Here is a 22,221-nt window from a genome sequence, read left to right on the forward strand (position 1 = left end):
TTGCTTTCTATCCAGTTATGTCCATACCTCATGAGCCACCTCTGCTTTGTAGTAGAGTTTATTTTCAGGTTCACTGAAGATTAAGTCCTTTTGTGTTACCATTCATGTTTGCCAGTGAAAAGTTAAGAAAAGTTTTAAAATTACATTTTTAATGTAGGATTTTCTGCTATTCTTCAGCTTCAGGTTAAACTGACTGCATGTACTGTCACTGTGATTAATATTTGGAAGATTGCAAGCCAGTTCTAGATGGAAAGCAAAACTGTCATTCAGCACAGTAGTTTCTTTAGCTGCCAACCATCATCTCCTTCACCAAAATTCCCTGATTCTCCTGAAATCTTTTCTGATATTTATATAAGAAACTGGAGCAATTGTAAGACCACCAGCCCACTCTGCTGGTTCAAGTGGTTGCTGAAGGAGGGTGCTGAGCTCACTTGCAGTGTTTTGCTGTCTGCTGTTCACCTGCAAGCATCCACAAAGGTTATATTAGAGATGCTGGAGGTTGCAACTCATCCCTTTAATACCTGTTTATGGACATATTATCCATGTGTTTATCTAGTTATTTTGGGAACCTGTTGATGCTGTCTGCTGTGTAAGACCCTTTACCAAAAGCACTTTGTCCTCTGTGAGTCACCACTGTGCCAGTATCATTTGGGAAGGGTTTGTAGGTCTCAGTCTGATGGCCCAGTGCTATATCCAGTTCTGCCAATCAGTGCAGAAGTGCTAACTAGGAACTGCTCTGTTGGCCCAAACAGGTTACAAAGCTGTGGCATTACTTATCCATGAGCAAAGTCATCATTTCAATGAGCCAGCTTGTCCTGCTTTTGCCTTGCACACTCAAGAGCTGAGCTCAGCACCTCTTGACATGGAAATGGGTGGCTGGAAGATCTCCTTGTTATCCCACCTTTCTTGAAATGCTCTAGACTGCTTCTTACTCCAAAGGATACTGAAGTGTTATACTTGTAGTTGGTTAAAACAGCTATTATCTTTATCCCTTTGTACTCACTGTGTGGTGCAAAGGTTAATTTTTGCTCATTTTATGATAGCATCAGAAGATAACTTGTCATTCTGTGTAGTTGTCATTCCTCCTTTTAAAGAAGAGTTGTGTGGTCTCACTAGCTAAAGAACTTGAGAACTGTTTCTCACAGATTTTCCTAGCACTTCATTAATGCTTTGAATCTGGAGAGGGGAAGGCTTCTGTAAAATATGACTATAAGCAGCTGGATGCTCTTTGCATCTTGGCCTTGGGGACTGCAGAAATAAACAGAGGGAAAATACAAGTTTGGAGGAGAATGTTGTTGATCTTGCCCTGTTAAAAATGGCCATCGTGAGAGTGCCAACTCACTTGAGAAGTAATCATTTCTATAAAAAAAAACCCTTTGAATAAGAGAGTGGCTTAGAGATCTGCAAAAGTTCCAGGTTTTGGGTCTTTGGCCTGGCTTTCTTCTGCAAACAAACTCTTCTGCAACATCTGCTTACTTTAAGGTACTTAATGGGTTATTTTTTTCACGTGTGCACGTGAAATGAGGCATCACTTAAGTCCTGTAGATACAAAGGCTGCTTAGTGTCTTACAGCACAGAGCATGGAGACCATGCTCACATGCAGATAGTGTCTACAGCATCAGGGGAAAAAAGGGAAAATACATATATTTAACTTCATAATTTTGAAACAGCTCTAGAGTCTGGTGTAGCTGAGCAAAATGATGGATTTTTGTCCATCTTGGTAATTTTTTTGCAAGCTAAATGACTGTGGACAGCATAAAATGCTTGTTAATTTGATCAGGATGATGCAGATCTTGGGTTTCATCTTGTGAAATAAATTGCTGGGTTTGCATGAGTGCTGTTGCTTGTCCTGAAAGTTACATTTGTATGGATAATTCATCCATGGAGTTTGAGGAATTAGTTGCCTCCAAGTGTAAAGTTTCCAATAGACCAACTATTCAGCTGAAATAAACCCAGAAATCTCATATTTGGAAGAGGGTTTCTCATTTTGAATTGCTTAGCCTTAGAACCTGAATAGATCTCTTGTCATTCTTATTAAATTCTGACCAAAAGGAGTAAAAGGTTCAAACAGATGAAAAATTATAGCCAAAAGCACCCATTATACTTTATTTATTAGTTAGCTATCCTTACAATTCCCAATTAAACATTCTGAATTCTTCTCAGCCAGAGACCAAAAAAAAAGAAAAAGGTTTGAAACGTTTGACAATTTGTATTTTGTCTCATTTGAGTAATTATTTTTATTATTTTGTTTTGATTTGGTTTTTTTTTTTTTGTGGCCACTAAACAACTCAGTTTTGCTTTTTGCACCATTGTTACTGAAACCATGAATTGGCTTGAACATCCTATTCATTCCCTCTCCAGATCTTGGCATTACTTGCTAATACTGAAAAATCATCTTGGGTTATAAAGGCTATTATGTGACAAAGAGTTTAGCTTCTCCTACAGCCACTGAGTACTTGGCAGGATGGTCTTGAGCATAGCAAAACGATGGAAGAAACCAGCTTTGCTGTGATCTGATATCTGCTGATTTTGGGGGTGTTTTCCTTTGTTTTTCTTTTGCCTAAATGACTCGCTGGATTTCTATAGTCATGGATTTGACATGGAAAAGGGGAAAAAAAAAAACACTTGGACTTGGTGGGAAGGCTCTGAGAAACAGAATCTGAATTCACCATCTCTGGGACTAGTAAAGGGGAGGGAATGTAGTTTCCTACTGCACCATACTGATGGGGCCGTAGTCTTCATGGGGAGGGAAGGACCAGGCATCCTGTCTGAAATGAAAAATTTAGGCAAAGCTAAGGTGTTTTCTGCCTCCAAAGAGAAGTCTGGCTCAAATTATAGTGAGGTGCCTGGTTTATGTTGGAGCCTCTGAGGACAACCAGGGAAATTTCCTTGCTGCAGCAATTCATGCAGCAACCCTGACCAGCTCTCTGTATCACAAGATTTGTGTCCCTGTAAAATGTAGTCAATATGCAGGTGATGCTCTGTGATGAATTTGATTTTTCTTAAAGATCTACAACCCCATCCAATATGTTTTTGGTTTATTGAAACATTCAGACCAGTGTTTGTTGAAAAAGCAAATTGCAATATACAGTTTTGGGCAGACTCTGCAGATAGTTGTTTCATTTGCAATAAGACCTGATTTTTTTATTTTTGTGATTTTTTTTTTCCCCCAAGAATAGACACAGCATGTAGATTATGTGAAGCTTTTGGCAGGTTTTTCATAGCCTTTGTTTAAACTTTGCTGAAAGCCTGTGCCTTAGCATGATGTCAAGGCTGCCTGATGAATCAAGCAGACATGGAGTCCCGTGCAAGTGCTGCAGATACCTTAGATCTGCTGCATGTGTCATAGAGGATTCTGTGAAACTGGGGAAAACTTTTGTGTTTCTGGGGAAAAGCCTGGGAAGGCTCATTTGTGGGCTCATTAAGAAAAGCAATCAATTAGAAATGATCCAGTGTCAGTTGACCTTGAGAGACTCCCCCCCCCCCCTTAGAAAAGCAGGAACGTTTTAGTTGTGTATGTTTATTAATACTGGAAATTATTTCCAAGGATAGAGCATTGAGTAAGGAAGGAAAATTCTGTCTTTGCTCAATAGAGTAGTTTTATGTTTAGTTTTCAGGCTCAATGCAAATAAAGGTAAATCTAGGTTAGCAAGTATCCTAAATTAGTTTTTCCAGATCTCTTTTTGTGTGGATGATGTTAGCTTTTGGACCTAATGTCTACCTCTGTAGGAGATTTATGTGCTCAAGTTCTTTTTTTTTTTTTTTTTCCACTAAAAAAGTTGCCTTCAGCTTCCCAGAGGGAACCCACAGGCACTGTGTGCTTCTCATGTGATAAACATCTTGGAAAGTAATTGGAGAGCAAAAGGGAGGTGAGGATTGCAAGGCAGCCAGTGCTTGCATCCAACCTTCTCTTCTGGATCTATTTTCTGGGTGAGGTTTTGGGCAGTCCAACACTCCTTCAGTGAGCAGGGACATCTTCATCAGAGACAAAGCTCTGAGCCAGAACTCGAGTCAAATAACTTCTGCTTGTTTGAAAGCAAGTCTGAAGGTATGGTTCAGACTTTTGTCACGACAAACCGATAGAAATCTCAATTTATTCTCTGCTGCTCCTCACCAGGCAGCTTTTGAATGAGTGCTCAACACTGTAACCTCTCTCAAACATGGGAGGGGAGACAGACAGTAATGTTTTCTTGCTCTCCAGTTGGTTCATTTTACTTCAGCTGCTCTGACATAGTACCCCACAGCATGGCTGGAGAAGCAAGCTCTCCCTGCCTTGGCTGCAGCCCAACCCTTGAAGGAGCCCACTGGTTATCTGCTCCCCGATGTGCTCTGATGACATTTATCATGTGGCAGCGTGGCTAGTCATCCTTCACTGGGTTTTAGAGTTCCAGTCATCCAGTCCTCTCACCATTGGTTCTGCTTGCATGTGGCAGTGAAGTCTTAAATCTGTATTTTGTCCCTGTAATTAAGATATAAATTCCTATGGGCCATGTAGTTGTTTTTTTGAGGGAGAGGAGGACTTGCCCTTCAGCAGAAATCCATGGAACGCAACTTATAAATGTAACTGCCAGGGCACAAAATAAAGAGATAAGTTGTGTTTTCCTCTTTGCTAATCTGCTTAGATGGTTTTTGTTTCTCTATTTTCACTGGAGAGGTAAGCATAGGGTGGATGTGATGAGGCAGCTGCAAGTATCTCTATGCACCAGGTGTCCTTACTCATTGGCATGCATGGAGTGTGTCTCTAGAAAGCTCCTTGTTGGCATCAGGAGTAAGCTACCTTCAAGCTGTGACCTTAAATGAAAATCAGGATAACTTGGCTATACCTGTGGTCTTGGCTCTCAGAGGTGTTGAAGCAATCAAGATCAAGCTTCAGTGGGTGGTAATTGCAGGGAGATGCTGGGAGTATATTCCTGTCCTTGCCAAGGGTGTTTTTGTAGGAGATGATGATGCAATGTGATACCTCCGGGTCAGCTGATCTGGGTATTAAAACATCTGCAGGACTCAGCCATCAGGAGAGCAGAGGGAAAAGGAAACCAGGGTTAGATAGGCATGGCACAGGTAGTTGTTGAAACCTTTTAAACTCCCTGGGTTTGCTGATAAATTTGGGACTTGGAAGCATTTAGGCTGTTTGGGCATCTTGCATTGGACTGTTTTGATTAGGAACCATCTAATAACCCTCTGCCTTCTGCTGGCTCTGGGTTCTCAGCATCCCTGATGTAGGGTAACAGAGGGTGTAAGACTCAGTTTTTTTTCCCAAGCTGTTCAATTGAGGGAGGGCAGGTAATGGTCCTACAGTCCCAGGCTGTTGGAATAGTGTCTGTGTTTTGTCTGTAAAGTGGAAATTTTTTGAAAAATTACCCTTTTGCTGAATAGAGAGGAATAGAACCCAAATGTGAAAACTTTCCATAGATTTCTGGGTGAACCAGAAGGTTTGTTGGGGTTTTTTTTGCTTTCTTTTGAAAAGTAAAATCGGATTGTAGGAACTGGAGGGTTTTGCAGTATTGGTGAGGATTAATGAAACAAACCTCAAGGTGTTGATGTTTATTTTCTGATGACATAGACATTGCTGTCACATGAAGGTTGTCACCAGATTCAGATTTATGTTTTCCGCTTTCCATACCATAGCAAAAAGTTTTTGTTAGCAGCTGTTGCAGGAAAAGTCACTTATATAAAGATGCTCTGGAGTTTTTACCTCCCATGACAGGCATTTTGATAGAAAGAAGTCGTTTTCTGTACAGAATGGCACCATTATTGCAATGCTTCATGGGATTTCTTATGTTCAGCTGGGTTGTTTGCATTGCTCTTCAGACTAATTATTGGGTTAAATCAGCAAGTCAAAGTAGGTAAGCCACTCAGTTTGCCATCATCCGTGTCAAATCCTAAATGGTTTACCTGGGATAAAAATATGGCCCTGGATAGTTTCAGAAACATGGATTTGGTGCTTCTGGTCTTTATCAGAGATGTTCTGAGCAAGTCTGGTGCCTTCTTGGAGTCCTTCATTAGGATAAGCAGTATGTATAGACTCCAGTACAGCTTCTCAAGTGATGATATCTCCATATCAGTCCAGAGCTACTAACTCTAAGCTCAAAGATTTCCACCCAGACTAGCAGTTCCTTTTCTGACATGGAAGTTTAGCAAAGAGAAGTCCATGACTCAGAGTACTTAGGTCCAACTTATGTGTAAATGTATCACCATCTATTCTGATAGGAATTCCAAATTTTTCCAGGGCATATAAAAATAAGAGGGACCTGAGTCTGGCAAGAAAAGAGGTAGTTTTCTCCTGACAGTTTTTAGTTGGTAATAATTTGTTGGCAACATTTACCTATTGAAGTGTCTGTATCTACACAACTGCTTTATTTTTTTGTTTCTGCAAACCGGTCTGTTACAGCTGATTAGAGGTTGTCACCTCCCTGAGATTTGGTGTCTTGAGGGAGTTAATATCAGGTGCCAATAGCAGAGTAACAATCAGGTGCTTTTCAAAAGGTTTCTTTCTCCTTAAAATTCCTCCCCACCCTGAAAAACAGCAGAAAACCCCTCCTCTTGGAAATCTCTTATAATGATGACATGATTTTGCTTCTGTGTAATTTGTATGAAGTCATCTTGACAACACTAGGAAGTTGGCTTAATTTGCCAACAAAAAATGTGGAAGGGAGTTGCTGCAGTGGGATTGAAGGACACCAGTGGGAAATCTCTGGAAATGTGGTGACTGAATGTGGAAAATCAGGTTTCCTTGAATGCCACGGTGTCTGATTTCTGATGCTTGATTTATGTACATAATTCTTCCCTCCCACTGTCTACCTCATTCACATGCATTGAACATTAACTCTGCAAGGACTGGAAAAGGGGTTTCAAATGTTATTAAAAAGTCATTTATAGAAATGCTTACATATAAAAATTATATCTTTAAAAACCAATTAGATATTTTGCAAGTTATTTCTAGAATAATCATTAACATCAACATTTTTGTTTTAGGTGAGAGAAGAGATGCTGTTTGAGGCCCTCGTTACCAGAAAGACAGTGACAGTTGGAGAGAAGCTCATCTTACCATACAAACTAGCAGAGGTCTGTACATGATGCTGAGTATATAAAGGGCAGCCCTTGGGATGGTCTTCATTGCTTTGAGATGTACAATCAGCTCTGGTAGAGTTTCAGTTTTTATTGAAATACGTAAAAGTGATTCTAGAAAATAATTGACTTTGCTTCACCACTGTTCCTGGGAAGCACATGATTCTGTGATGGTCTTTAACTGTTCTAATGACATTCAATTGTGTAAGTGTTCTCCAAAGCAGAGTGGCATGGTGCTGAGTGTGGATGATACAAGTTAAGTAGTACCCTTCATACATAATTTCTTAAACTTGCATCACTGATTCATCCTACAGCAGAGACTTAAGACTTCCAGGAGATTTTTGGTGGGGTACTAAGTGCCAATGTTAGTCATGGTTTCTGTGCAGGCAGAGCTGGAGATCCTCTGTAGGAGATTCCTATGATCTTTTTTTCAGGTCTCTCACAATTTGTGTCCTTGTGTGATGCTTTGGAGCATCCACAAGCCCATCAGCTGCTCTCAGACTTGAGTGTACTCTCTGCTTCTGGCACTTTGTGAAATGTTTGACTTCACTGTTATGGTCTGGCTCAGGATTACAATGCCAGCAAATGTGGGTTGTTTTTTTTTTTCTCCAGATATGTAGCTTCCAGGAACTTTGAATTATATTTTGTGGCTGGTAAACAGAAATACCTCTGTTTTCTTCTCCAAAGTGAATAATGGTCATTGTTTACTTTTTTTCCTGCTTTTTTGAGCCCTGATTTTAAAAATTGATAGGAAAATTTCAAATGTAACTATAACCACCCTTCTGCTGGAGGCTGCTTCTCAGCAGCTCTGATGATGGAACAACATGCAGCATGTGCTTTCAACCATCCCGCTGCAGAACTTGGCAGGTTGGATTGAGCTCTTTCTTCTAATATTTATCCTGTGCCCCCAGGTTTTGTATTGAAACAGTGTGAAATAGACTTAACTAGATGGTCCTTCTGTTGAGCTCCCCTTGCTACCTCAAAGGGCTGTGCATGAACTTCTCAAGTGTTTTCCAATATGTTTTTGGTGATGTGTCTATTCATGGATCTCAGGTTTGTCACCAATATCTAGTAATGAAAGATAAGGGTGTGGTGGTTGTGGTGACTGGGGAGGAAGACAAAGGATCACAAGTCTCTGATGGGAAAAGTTGGTGTAAACTCCATGATGAAATCAATTTGTAAGAAGCCATGAATTGTGTTAAAGAAAAGACAGGCTCCACTCATGCTTTTTATTCACTGTCTTTACAACATGAGTAGCATGACCTCACCAGATTTTATACCAGTGACCTCTCTGGTAGCAGCTTCACTACTGAGTTGTGCATCCTCGTCACAGTAAAGCAGAATTTGAGATGCTCTAACTGGAACCTCACCATGATGAGGTCTGGGGCTAGGAGTAAGAGAGGTTACTTAGATTCAGATCGATCTGAGTGAGGAAGGAAGAGTAGGATTGATTTGACATTTTGGGATTTTACAAAGAATATTGATGTCTAATAGTCATGACTAATTAGACTGGTGGCAATGTAGGGAATTAGTGGGCTTGTTATTCTCCTGGTGTGTTTTACAGAGAATATTATAGTTGGCTCAAATGGATGGATTGATTGAGGTCTGGAGAATTGGCTCAAATTGAGAGAGTGATTGAGGTCTGGAGGATTTTCAGACCTGACTGTGCCACTTCAACTTCTGTAACTCATAGGCAGCTGCCTTTCCCAATAGAGCAGCTATTTTGTTTTTCAGATGTGGAAATGCATATTTTTTGTATCACTTGTTGATGCACTGAAAACTTCACAGGAATTTATCTGTGTTGCTGTGGCTCTCAAAGAAGCCACAGTGACATTGTAAAAATGTCATTTTGGCATGTTCTGGCTTTTTTTACACCACCAAGAACATCTTGGAACTACCAAAGAGCCTTCCAAGGCTTTTAACAGGTTTTTATAGACAGCATGCACAGTGTAGCACTTTCCAAAAGCAGAGCAAAACCTCACCAACTGAAAGAATTCTAAGAAGGTTTACTTGGTTCTGAAACTTGTTATCTAAACTGTGAGTGGAAATAATAAATTATTAGGCTTTATGGGTGAAGTAGGAGTAAGTAGCGTTGGACTTCCATCTCGGACATCTCTGAGGTCACTCAAGATAGCAGGAGAGTTTGTTGTTGAGGAGATTGTTTGTCTTCTGCTGGTGAGGCACTTGCAGACCTAGGTTGCTTGGTTGTCTTCTGCCTCTTTATGGATCTTGGGTTATTAGTGAGGAGTTAGAAGTATGGAGCTTTCGTTTGAAATAAACATTCTTAAGTAAAAAGCCATGAGATCTTACTCTTGGGATGGTTTCTTGAGCTTTGATGATGTTCCTATGTGATAAGGAGACACCCGTACGGGTGGTTGGATTTGTCCATAGGGGTTCAGGACTTATTTTGCTTTCTGTGCTCTGCTGATCCCTTTCATCAAACAGTGTTGGAAAATATGGGGATGACAACTCAGTGTAGAAACACTTTCCATGAAATGGCTAATGTTAATATGGTCATTCTGTGATTGCAGCCTGGTGCCAGTGAGATCTGTAACTTCAGGGTCCTGCCCTGACAGTCATCACCCCCTTAATGACCTTGAATGGGTAGAGGAGATGCAGGTGGCCCAGAGTAATACTTCTCTTCTGAGGCTTGGAGGCATCAGAGCTGAGATTGAAGCTGATCACACCACGTCAAGCCTTTCCAATTTTCCCAAGCTGTAGCCCCACAAGCATATGGAGAGGGTGGCTCTGTGGGATTTGCAGCAATGCCACATTCCTCTCTGTCTGCATGCTTGCTCAGTGCGTTGTTGCTGTACACTGATCAGAAACACTGTCCTGTGGGTTGGGACTTTTTTTTTCTCCTTTTTTCCAAAGGGTAGTTTGAACTCTTGGCAACTCCTCGTTTGAAGTATTCTCCTTCATGACAGTTATAAATTTCTGCCTGGCTCTTCTCCTGTGTTTGTTCTGTTCACCTTTACAATAATTGATGTAAAACTAGGTATTCTATTCTGGCACATTTTGATCCTTGGGTAAAAGGTACTGCAAAACATCCTTGTGGGGACAACTTGCAGGCTAGCTATTAAAATGCTCAGAGGGCTGGAGCACCTCCCCTATGAAGGCAGGCTAAAGAAGTTCTTCAGCCTGGAGAAAAGGGAGGTTTGAGGTGACCATATAGCAACCTTCCAATATCTGAAGGAGGCCTACAATAAAGCTGGGGTAGGGCATTATACACGGGTAGGTAGTGAGAGGACAAGGGGCAATGGTTTCATACTTGAAGAGGGGAGATTTAGGGTAGACATTTGGAAGAAATTCTTTAATTTGAGAGCGGTGAGACACTGGAACAGATTGCCCAGAGAAGTTGTGACTTCATCTCTGGAAGTGCTCAGGCCAGGTTGGATGAGGCCTTGAGCATCTTGGTCTGGTGGGAGGTGTCCCTGCCCATGCAGGGGGGTTGGAACTGGATGATCTTCAAGGTCCCTTCCAACCCAAACCATTCTTTAATTCTATGGACATCCCAGCAGCTTGAAACCTACAGTGCTGAAGGAGACAGCTACAACCAATTAATTTCTGTTCATATTGTACTTTATTTCTGACTTTTCTTGGTGGCTTTGCGCCCACAGATTGTGCTGGGCTTTGCCCTGTGAGTTGTGTGCCATTTTTATGTCTGGCAGAAGCGTTGGCTTTGTCAACTTGGTTTCTTTTAATAAGTCAAGACTTTTTGAGTCTTGCATGTGTGGAACTGTTCTGCTGAATGACTTTGGACATTCTAAATCAGGCTGACAGGTCAAAATGTTATATTGAAGTCCAACAAAAAGGTAAGACTCCAACAAAGCAAAAGCACTGCCTAGTCTGTACTAGCAGTTGCCAGTGCTGTTGAGTTCAGCTGAGCACGTTCATAGAATCATAGAATTGGCTGGGTTGGAAGGGGCCTCAGAGATCATCAAGTTCAACCCTTGAACCACCGTTGTGGTTGCTAGACTATGGCACATCCAGTCTCTTTTTAAATCTCTCCAGACACGGAGAATCCACTACTTCCCTGGGCAGCCCATTCCAATGCCTGATCACCCTCTCCAGAAAGAAATTCTTTCTAATCTCCAACCTAAACCTCCCCTGGCACAACTTGAGACCCTGCCCTCTTGTCTTGTTGAAAGTCATCTGGGAAAAGAGCCCAACGCCCCTCTGGCTCCAACCTCCTTTCAGGGAGTTGTAGAGAGTGATGAGGTCTCCTCTGAGCATCCTCTTCTTCAGGCTTCTTCCAGCATATAGAGATTTTGTTTTACTCTGTTTTTCACAGAAGGATACAAGATGTGTAACAGCAGTACCTGCTCAAGCAGAGCTGTAGCCTGGAGCAGATAAACTCTTGGTGTGTTGTTAAGAGGTTGTGTCTGACCCATGGTATTAACATTCAAGTGTGTCCCCATGTTGCTGGAGCTACTGGTATTTCTGAAATTCAGGAGCAGCAGTCAAGGAGAAACCTGGTTTTGAAGGTAAAAATCAACACTGTTTCGTAGTTGCAGCCTCTCTTTGCTGTGGCAAACATGGGCTTGATTGGAGACCCCATGTGCCTGCAGCCCTGTGGGGAGAGCTGCCCGGCCGCTCGCTCTCTGCCTCTTCAGCGCCGCTTGAAATTTAAATGAGTGGGGACACCACATCCATGAATGATGCTTCTATTTACCTCTGGCAGCTGCCTCTTATCTTCAGAGCCATGCTGGCTTGTCTGCCGCAGAGCTGCCTCCTGGAACCATTCATTTTTCCTTTTATAGTAGCTGGATGTTATTTTAATGCAGTGGTTGAAACGAGGGCATTATTTGGGCTAGTGCTAAGGCTTCCAAGCTTTATGCTTCAAAAAACAAAAAGCTGTGCTGATATGAAAGGCTGCAGTTGTATTCCAGAGGTCTTGGTTCCTTCTCCAAAACAGCTGCCAACATCTTTATCAGGAGCAAAATGGTGTATTAACACAGCTAGCAACAATTAATGGATTTTCAGAGAAAGCCTGGTGTATGCAGGCAGGGCAAGGGCAGTATTTGGTAATGGTGAGCTCTCCAAGGCCACTGCAGTTCGTAAATCAAAAGCAGTGGCAAGAACTCTTCGGAAATGAAGATGTGATTTATGGGAGCAAGAGAGTCATCAGTGGTGTCTGGGCTGATTTTTTGCTTCAGGTCTGTCTTGAGCATTTGGCATTTCTCTGTAGCCACAGTAGTCTTCCTGAGAGGGTAAAACATAGCAGGCACATAGACAAAATTGGGGGAAATAGGATTTTGAGACTGAAAAAGCAGAATAATAACATCTGCTGTGGGTTGCTGTTGTCCTTGCCCAGGTGCATGCCTCTGGGCATCTTTTTCATGTTATGATGTGACCTTTTGTAGTCCTCCTCGTGAGGTAGGAAAGTTTAATAAGCTACAATTCAGGTAGTTAAAAGAAAAAAATTAATAAATGAACAGATGTGCTAAATATTAAGTGGCTTGCCTGATGATTGGTAGGAAACATGCAGCCTATGAAGAAGTGTGGCACTTGAGCCAAATCTTTGTGGAAGACTTAGGGGTTGTTAAAAAAACTTTCTCCTGATCCTGTTTGTAATCTGTTTGTAATCATTTTAAGATTAATCTGTGCAAGGAACTGCCCTTTTGGCACGTCTGCTTTCGGGCTTCTATCTAAGTAATTCAAAGAATTAAATTTTCTTTTCCAGCTTATTGCAGGGCTGCAAGGGTCTTGGTTTATTAGTTGTCAGGTACCTCTCTCAAACTCATTCAGCATCTTGACTGATGCTTCTCCCATTTTCCATCATGCCACAATGAGCTCCTCAAACATCCCCACCTTGTTTCCAACCCTTTTGTTCTGTTTATCAGGCTGGTGTCTGTCACCTATTTCTCTCTCTGTTTTTCAAGTGTCTGCATTTTTTCCATGGTCTTTATCAGAGAATGCAAAACTCAAAGTAAATAAATCTGTTAGTTGTAAATAAATCTGTTAGTTAATAAATCTCTTTTCCATCCCTTCAGAAACCAATTTTTTCTCTGATGCTTTCAATTAATTTAGTTCTGTTGGTATTTCTTAAGTGAATGGCTTTGCAAAAAGACTTCATTTTAACTGATTGGGTGAGTTTTCATTCATTTGTGACCAAGGACATTTTGTCCCTCAGGCTTAGTTAATGAATTAATTCACACTTTCAGAAGAAGTCTGATGTGAAATTGCTTAACAGAAGCAAAATAAAGGATGTGAGAAAACTTGGGCAACAAGTGACCTGATTTTTCCTTTCCTTTAATTTTGAAAGCTGTTAGGAGCTTTTTTTTTTAATGTGATGAGTGTCACCATAAATACATCTTGAATTTACCTTGATGTATGTTCATAATTTTAAGTGGAAAATGGCTATCAGGAACTGCAAGGGTCTGAGATGTATGTCCAGGGAGATCCCTGCAAGCAGATGTTGTGGAGAAAAAAAGGAAAAAAAAAGAAAAGGAAAAAAAAAAAAAAAAGGATACAATTTCCTTCTTCTATGGCACTCTTCGGTACTGCAGTAGTAAGACCTAAGATGCAAACATATCTTTTTTCCAAGTCCCCTGCACTGCCCTAAGCTTCCTTGGTTCTTGGGGTCTGCTAAAACTCAATGTAACACCAAGATACTTGGGAGATTTTCATTTGCAGGCTTCTGTAGGATGCAATGTGCCATCATACCTTTGAGCTGGCTAAATGCTCTTAAGCAAATGAGCATTACAACCAGGTGGTTATGTGGCCATGGAAGGACACCATTCAGCTCTTCAGTGTTGGTGTGCAAGGCACCCAAATTGCAACTGAATCTGTGAAATGCTTTTTTATTCTGCATCAATACTTGCAGATATAGGTACATATAAAATCAGCCAGTGGTGAGTTAGAAAAGCACTTACACAATTCAGGTCAGATTTGGTAACCAAAATATTTAGTCTCCTGAAAATATGCAGAAAAAGCAGAGGATAATAAGCAATGAAACACATTTTTAGTGCGAGAGTAAAGCAGGAGAAAGACAGTCCAGGTCTTGTGTCTGCCTTTGCTGAGGACTGTGCCACCTTTTTCCATCCTTTTATTTTCTTAGATAATTGTCATCCCTGGGTCCCTAGAGAAAGTACTTGAGGTTGGAAGGAGAGAACATTGTCCTTCTGTCACCAGCAATGGGCAGGATGGAGAAAGGGGGACAGGAGGGACTCTCTGCCCAGGAGCAGTGGAGCAGGCATATCTCTCCCTTTTGGTGATGTGAAGCCATTAGAGATTTCTTTTCATAAATGTCGTATCACACCCACCTTCTTGGGCTAGATTTCTTGCTGGTGACTACAAGACAATCAGGTAGGTTCGTGAATAACTATCACAAGATGGTTATTTCTGATGATAAACTGCACTGCATTACTGGCTTCAGCTTGGGGAGAATGTTTAATTTCTAGGGTGGTCACAGTTAATTGGCTGAGGCACAAGGAAGAGAAGCCTTAGGGAGCAGACCCTAATGAGAGAAAGTATTTCATTACCTCATGTCCTAGCAGTAGTACTGTCTAATGCCTTTTTCAGACCATTATAAAGAGCAAAGGAATGGGGTTCCAGTGCCAAATGGCATAACATTACCTAAGATGTTTAAAAAAAAAAAAATCATAGTGTCAACTAATCATGAGCATTTCACAGGGTGAAAATTCTGGAGGAGAAAAAGTGGGAAGCAGACAAAATAATTAATAGCATGCAGAAAGTGGAATGAAAACTCTCAGTCCTGAAAGAGGAAGACAGGGACAAAAACTGCTGCAAAACTGCTGGAAGCACCTACTTATACCAAAGCCCATTAGCTTAGGAGACTCATTAGTCCACAGGTTATTAACATCAAGAGCTCAACAGGATTCCTTTGAAGACCTGGCACGTTGATTAGTGTATTCAGAATTAACAGAAAAATATTAATAGAAGAAAACTGAAACCTCACAAAGCTTTGAAGTGACAAGCAAACATCTGTCCTTCAGGACATGAAGGCAACCTGTAAGTGTAGAACTTCAAAAGAAACTTTTTGTGGGACTGAGTTTCTCATCTTTCAGAATGCATGGAACAGCTCTGCTTGGTGACAGAACATGGCTTAGATGAGACTGGTGGTTTTAAGGGACTGGTGACCTCCAGATATGACATCATGGGATGCAGCACCCTTCCTTTATTAGGAACACAGAGTCAGTCATTGTCAGGTCTTTTATTAACCTGTTTTTATGGGGTTTTTTCCCCATTATGACATGATAAATATGCCTTCATGTTCTCATGAAGTGGTGTATGGGAAGTGGTGCTGAAATATGACTGAACAGAGCTCGTGTCTAGGAGGATCTGCAAAACCCAAAGAACTTCGTGGTTGACAGCGTAGATCTGAACATCCGGGGAACCCAGTGCTCATGTGCAAACATGCTATGCTTGCTCTTCTCTGGACCCTCATGGAAATTCTGGTGTGTTAGTTGTGTTCACACTTGTTTACTTGGTCCTAAGATCTGAAAAAGAAAAAAACTAAAGGAAGTCACAGGTTTCAGCATTTCTGAGCTGAGTCCAAAATGAGGACTTGCAGAAGGGAAATGCTGGCTTTCCTCAGACTGCTCTGCTTGTAACCAACCTTCCCTCAGCAACTGCCCATTCTGTTATCAGATGCTGTAAGGGGTTCTTTTAATTACATCTGACTACTGAGAAGATGCTTTCATTTCAGAGTCCCTTTTATTACTCACATTTAGGCTAAAGTTGTGTGAGAAGTTTTATAAGAATGGAAATGAACCATTCCTGGGTTAGCAAGTCATCTCTTTCAACGCAGGATGTAAATTTGGTATGGTTGCTTGGAACAGGGAATTTTTTTCTATATAATCTCAATCTGAATAAATTCAGATTGATTTCTTCTCAGCCTAAGGCTGCTTATCAACACTTGGTGGAGGTGAAGCTGTAGGAAAACATCATGGACCACTTGCATCTCTTGGATAAAACCCACTGGTGGGACACCCACCAGTGTGGTTTCTGCCAGGACGTCATGGCCAGCTGGGAAGGCAGGAGCCAGCAGCTGAGGTAGTGCAAGGCCTAGTGGGGCTTTATTTTTCCTCCTCTGTAATCAAACCTATAAAAAAAAAACAAACAAAAAAACCACCTTTTACTGGCTAGAGTCAGCGTGATGCGCTAATGAATCAAGTTCTCTTTGTAGAAGCAAGCATGAGAATGACAGGATTTTAATATGATGCTAAAATAAAATACGAGTATGGAAAATGACATCATGCTCAGCCAGCCCCGGTATGATATAATACTCCTTGATGCCAAAGTAGGGATTAAGCTAGAGTCTGATATCCTGCAAGAGAACTTTCCTTTGGGTGTTAAGCCTCTGTTTAAAAAAATAAAATAAAAGCTAAGCCTGTTTGGGGCTTTGTCCCGTGACCCAAAGGGGAACCACAAAAGCTGCTTAATCTATCTCCCACCGCAGGACACGGCTGTGAATGTAAACCAGACGTGTTGGGTCAGAAATAGAACCTGAGCAGAAGAGCAGGAAACCAGAGCTCTGTGCACACACACGTGTGTGATGTGGGACCCACCCCGCTGAGTAGGCTGAACCTGATGTAAGAGCAAGACACTAGAACCTACATTTAGTCTGACATGAGATATAGACCTTGTCTAATTCCAACAATTTAGAGCTTTCCATCCATTTTGGAGTTTTTTTCCCAAATCTGGAAATGCTCTCTCAGTTTTGGTGGTGAGTCATAGGAAATGTGGAATGCAGGTTTTATACATGGCGCTACCACCTGACATCACCATTCTCCTTTTTTTCTGCTCCTTCACTAATTTAGCTCTGCTTCACAGCTTCATTTCTCTCCCTTCTGAAGATGTTACTCCATGGCAGAACAGGAGTGACAAACCCACCAAGCTGCTCTTCTGTCTGTACTGCATTTAGTGCATATCCGAGACTTGATGAGAGAGGACTGCTGCCTGTTCCTGCTCATTAGACCCTTTTATGAGCCACAAAACAAGTGCATGAGGAGAGCTTGAATTGCTTTTTGTTTTGCTTGTTTTAATCTCAGATAAAACTTATCCCTCATACTGATTCAGTTCTTTATACTAGCTGGGCATCACTTTTTAATAGGGTTTTTTAGTATGGAAAATGATTTATTTCATCATTTACTCATGCATCTAGCCTAATTTTGATGACTAGATGCTTTGAATCAAACAAAAAAACAAATACACTTTGTTCATGGTTTTGTTGGGTTTTTTCTCTTTCATAATTATATATATATATCGTTTAAACCCACACAAGTGATTGGAGGAAGGAACCACCATCAGAAAATGTTATGTAAACACTGAGGGTGAAATTCAGTAGATACTAAAATGTTCTTTCCTCTGAGTCATTTTGGAATAAGACATTTGTGTTACAGTAAGCAACGTGTAATTAGGAATCCAAATTTCACCTTAAGAGAATAAATGGTGAAAAATGGGAATGTCTGATCAGGATTTTAAAAACAGACATCAACTAGTTAAAAAAACCAAATAGATATTCAGATCAGATATTCAGATAGTAACTCCCAAAATTATTCTTTTTGGTAGGATATCAGGAAGTTGATGGTATTTGGTGCCTGTGAGCACAAATACTGGTTGATTCATTGGGTAAGTTAAAATCTATTCTACCTATTAAAAGTAAAACAAGCAAAGTCCCCATAAAGCCACTAAAAATCTGCGTATAGATTTGATTATTGGAGGGATTTCCTGAAGATAAAAAATCCTAATACTGTTTTTTAATTTTTTTTTTCTGAATATTTCATTGGAAACACATTTCATCCTTGTATAGAAATTATAGGAAGTCTTTCAAAGGCCCTAAAGGAAGAGGTGATATTTTCTTTCTTCCTGTGTTCATAGCTTATTTCCTGGAGAGAAGAGGAATCTCCGTTTCTGTTACACCCAAGCAGAAAACAAAATTATTAGTGATGCCTGACTTTACTTAAATAACTGAACTCCCATCTTTGTGCTTTATATAAGTCTTGAAAACTTTGCACTCAGAAAAAAAATCCTTCTTGCCATCTTGGAATTACTCTAATTGGGTCTTGTTGGTATTTGTTGATCTGGGTCACAAAGGTGAGCATATGGCTCTTGTTTTCTTCCTAAGGGGCAGGAAACACACACAAGTGTGTTCATCTGCATGGTACAGAATAGATGGTGGGTCACCAGAAGAGGAAGATTTTTTAGGTAGTTTTTATGGCTGTATTGGGATCTTTCTGATTTTAATCAATGAAATTTTTGCAAGTTCTTCTTGGGAAGTTTGTGAGAAGAGTTTCTTGTAAAGCCAGATTTTTTTTTTTGATGTGTGGGAGTTTTTTGCCTGTAGGGAGCACAGACTCTGGCAATGGATTTATCTAGTGGGAGCAGATAACATGATACTGCCTATCATGAGGAAAAGACACAGCACGGTCTCTAAGAGAAAGTAAAGTTGGAGAAAGAAAAGACTAACCAGCAAGACCATGGAAGTTGTAGCTGCTCCATATCTGGAAGTGCTCCAGGTCAGGTTGGATGGGGCCATGAGCAACCTGGTCTGGTGGGAGGTGTCTTGCACATGCAGGGGGGCTGGAGCTGAATGATCTTTAAGGTCCCTTCCAACCCAAAACATTCTGGTTCTGTGGAGGCAACAAGTCTTCTTCTAGGCTAAAACAAGGCAACAAGTTGTCTTGTTAAGTCTTCCCTTCATGATCCAGTGAGTTTTCTAGAGTCATGCCTGAGAAATAGCTTTTAAACATCCTGTTTTCAAGTACTTGTAGCTTTTAGAATTGCACTGGCCTAGCTCGCATGTCTATGTTGTCCCCTGGTGAGAAATTGGGAGAGGATTTAACAGCTTAATTTTTAACTGAAAATTGTTGAAGGTGTCGTAACATCATGTTGACCAAGTGAATTGTGTTATGGATGGGTCATAAATACACATAATGTTAAAGAAATAGGACAGGGGTTGCACGCTGTCACAGTTAAACTCTGCAGGGTTTTAATCCACATCAGGGCTTTAATTTGCTTTGGTGCTTATGCTTTCTCTCCAGTTCTGTTTTTTAAGGTCGTTTCTCATTAAGTGAGTCTGGTCCAAAACCCCAGCTCTGGTCACATGCATCCTTCATTAGCTGCATTTGTTCCACCAGTGACCACAAATAGGTTGCTGCTCTGCAGCTATGAGTGTGTTTTCTTTCTGTGCAAAATGGTCTGTGGGGTTTTCTGCCTTGCTTTTCTGTAGAGGAGCCTGTGATGCCTCTTCTGATCGGTAGTAGTGACAAGATGATGCACAGCATCCCTCTTGAGCAAACTCAGTTGCTTTTAAATTATAATATTAATTGCTTTTTTGATGAACTGGTCCTAAGGGCTGCTGGTACCTGAAGATCCATCACCAGCCTTTCTGTTCACGTTGTCCAGGATCAATTGCTCTCATCCTTTGCGCTAGCAGGATGGAAGATGAGCAGATCTCTTTGTGAGATAACATGTTTAAAGTCTTTAGAGGTCTGTAGCCAGCTCTTAAATACCACTTTGGGAATAATTTCTTACCTGGAACTGATCAGTGCATCACTGCAATGCACTTCCCCAGTGATTACAGAAGTGATGAGCTTTCCTTTGCTTCTGCCTTTTTCCAGTTTTCCTGACTCTGTGTTGAGTGATGCACTGCACAGAAACAGCTATTTATCTTAAGCAGACTTTTTAAAAACAGAATGGTAATGGAAGTGTTTATGCTGGTTACAAGAGCCATTCATGCTATGCTTTTGTTTGGATCAAAAATGAATCCAGTAAGGATTGTGGGCTACATGCTGGGGAACTTCTTATCCCAGCAGATGATGTGAAAATATCAGCGAAAGGTTAAATGGGCATCTGCCAGGAAGGCAGAACACCTCTGTGGCCTCCAGGGTCTGCAGTGGCACTGGAGAAGAAGCTGGAGTCAGCAGAACCAAAAACCAAAGGCTTTTGGGCCTTGCAAAGTCAGCTGCTGGTTTTACAAGTTGCAGAAGGGCTTAGTGGCTCCTTATGGCACTGTGTTAAGAAGATGAAATGAAGAGCTGTGTTTGGTAAGGGTGTCTTGACTGAAGCTTTCACTGAACACCAGACCCGGACAGCTGTGTAAATGAACAGTGTGACAGTTCACCTGTGCAGCCTGTGCTGAGTTCCAGATGTTTTCTTAGAATAGAAGGTTGCCCATTAGATTACTGGTGTGAGCAGCTGAGGGAACTGGGGGTGCTTAGCCTGGAGAAAAGGAAACTTTCTCCTGCTCTATAACTCTCTGAAAAGAAGTAGCAGCAAGGAGGGGGTCAGTCTCCCAAGGAACAAGTGACTGGACAAGGGAAATGGCCTCCAGTTGTGCCAGGGGAGGTTTAGACTGGTTATTAGGAAAAATTTCTTCCCTGAAAGGTTTGTCAGGCCCTGGGCAGTGATGGAGTCCCCATCCCTGGAGGGATTTAAGGGCCATGTAAAAGTGGTGCTGAAGGACGTGGCTTAGTGGTGGCCTTGGCAGTACTGACTTAAGGGTTAGCCTTGATTATCTTAAAGGTCTTTTCCAACCAAAACAATTCTGTGATTCTGTGATTCTGTATCTTAAATGCTGGTGTTGCCCTTAAACCAACAGTCACTGCTTTGCTTAATACCATATTTAAGTCAGAGATCTGGAGATTTCTTCTGGGTTTGGCTCCAGGGTCAAGTCCAGAGTCTAGAAGATCTGTGACACTGTAGTGCCAACGTGGACTTGGCACAAATACAAGCCTGAATTGTACTACTTTGGACAACACTGCATCTCCCAAAAGGTCCAGGGAGACATTCAGGGTAAAACCTGAGGTTTGAAAAGAAATTGGAAAGAAAAGACTTATGTAATATGTTTTTCAGAGCTGGTACATCCAGTGCTTGAATCTTACAGCAAAGGGGCCCATGTGCTTGTGAGACACTATGCGTTTGGCATTCCACTCTTTGAATTTTTATTTTTTAGTATTTAAAGCCATTAAATTAATCTGACAGCTTGTAGAATGAAAGTGCTCCCTTAGATTTTTATTTGGTATTTTATTTTATTTTAATCAAGTTGCAACGGGATGAGTAAAATGTTGCTGGCTGAACCAGGGTTTTGGGAAGTGAAAAGAATACTTTAGGGTTTAGGCTATTTATGTGTAAGATGTTGTAGTTTCTGAATATCTAGTGAGGTGAAAGAAGCCATTGTTCTGGCATTGATGAAAAATATTATTTGTTTGTTTGTTTGTTTCCTGAGAGCCTTACCAGCTCTGGCTATCCAGTCCCCTGCATAGTTTTTATCACTTGCCAACAGAAGCAGTGCACACAAAAAAAAGTGTTTTCAATACCACCATTTCAGATCATCACACACAGCCCTTTTCTGGTTTTCACTCTTTGTCAGTCACTACTTCTGTGGGAGAAAGCAGTATGGGACTGTCTGACATGAAGGTGGCATTGTTATAGCATAGAAGCCTGTAAAATTCAAGTTTCATAGATAAGAATTTATAATAATAATTACCTCATAGTTTTTTTTTAGTTATTGGAGTTTATGATTTGATTGCAACCAACAGAACTGTTCATTTAGGGGAAGGGAAGGTTCCAGCCTTGTTGCTTTCTGAGTTCCAGCAATGATTTTGAAAAAAACCAGCAGAAAACAGAATTTTACTTGGAGATTAAAATCTCAGCTGAGTGCAGAAGGAACAGGAGTAAGAACTGACCCTGGGCTTGGAAGTGGTGGTGATGCTGCAGACAGAACATGTGCTCCTCTGTGTTCAGAGAGTTTATAATATTAAAAATTGAGAATCTACTGAGCTAAATGCATTGTATACAACACAAACAAGAGTGTTTTACAGAGGCTTTTAATTTGAGCCAATTTACTTTTCTTAGATTATATCTTTTGCTGTCTCTAAAACACAGCCTGTCGCTGCTGAAACTCTTGAAAGTCCTTGCTCCAAAACACTTCAAAGAGAGATTTGAATTCTTAAGGCTCTCTTCTCCTTGTTCCTTTTGGCACAAGATGTTGCCAAAAGTGTCTCATTTTTTAAGGTAGCCTGATTGTCTGTCGTGAAAACTTTCAGGCCAATTAATTTGGCAATGCATATTTAGGAAGAACCCCAAATATTTTATATCAGAATCTTAGCAGAAGTTGGGCAGCCCCGATTCATGGCATTTCTCACACATAATAAATAAAATATTTATCCTTGCTCTTTTGATAAG

General features: G+C 41.0%; 1 protein-coding gene across 1 annotated transcript in view; it reads left to right on the forward strand.

The window, feature by feature from the left end:
• Positions 1–22,221, forward strand: part of MYO9A (myosin IXA) — a 165,339-nt gene that overhangs the window by 73,953 nt on the left and 69,165 nt on the right. Inside the window, exon 9 of the mRNA XM_030457120.1 lies at positions 6,973–7,062. Coding sequence (XP_030312980.1) covers positions 6,973–7,062 — 90 coding nt within the window. The remainder of the gene's footprint in view (positions 1–6,972; positions 7,063–22,221) is intronic.

The sequence above is a fragment of the Calypte anna genome, chromosome 10 (genome assembly GCF_003957555.1).
Source record: "Calypte anna isolate BGI_N300 chromosome 10, bCalAnn1_v1.p, whole genome shotgun sequence".
In the NCBI taxonomy this organism is placed as follows: domain Eukaryota; kingdom Metazoa; phylum Chordata; class Aves; order Apodiformes; family Trochilidae; genus Calypte; species Calypte anna.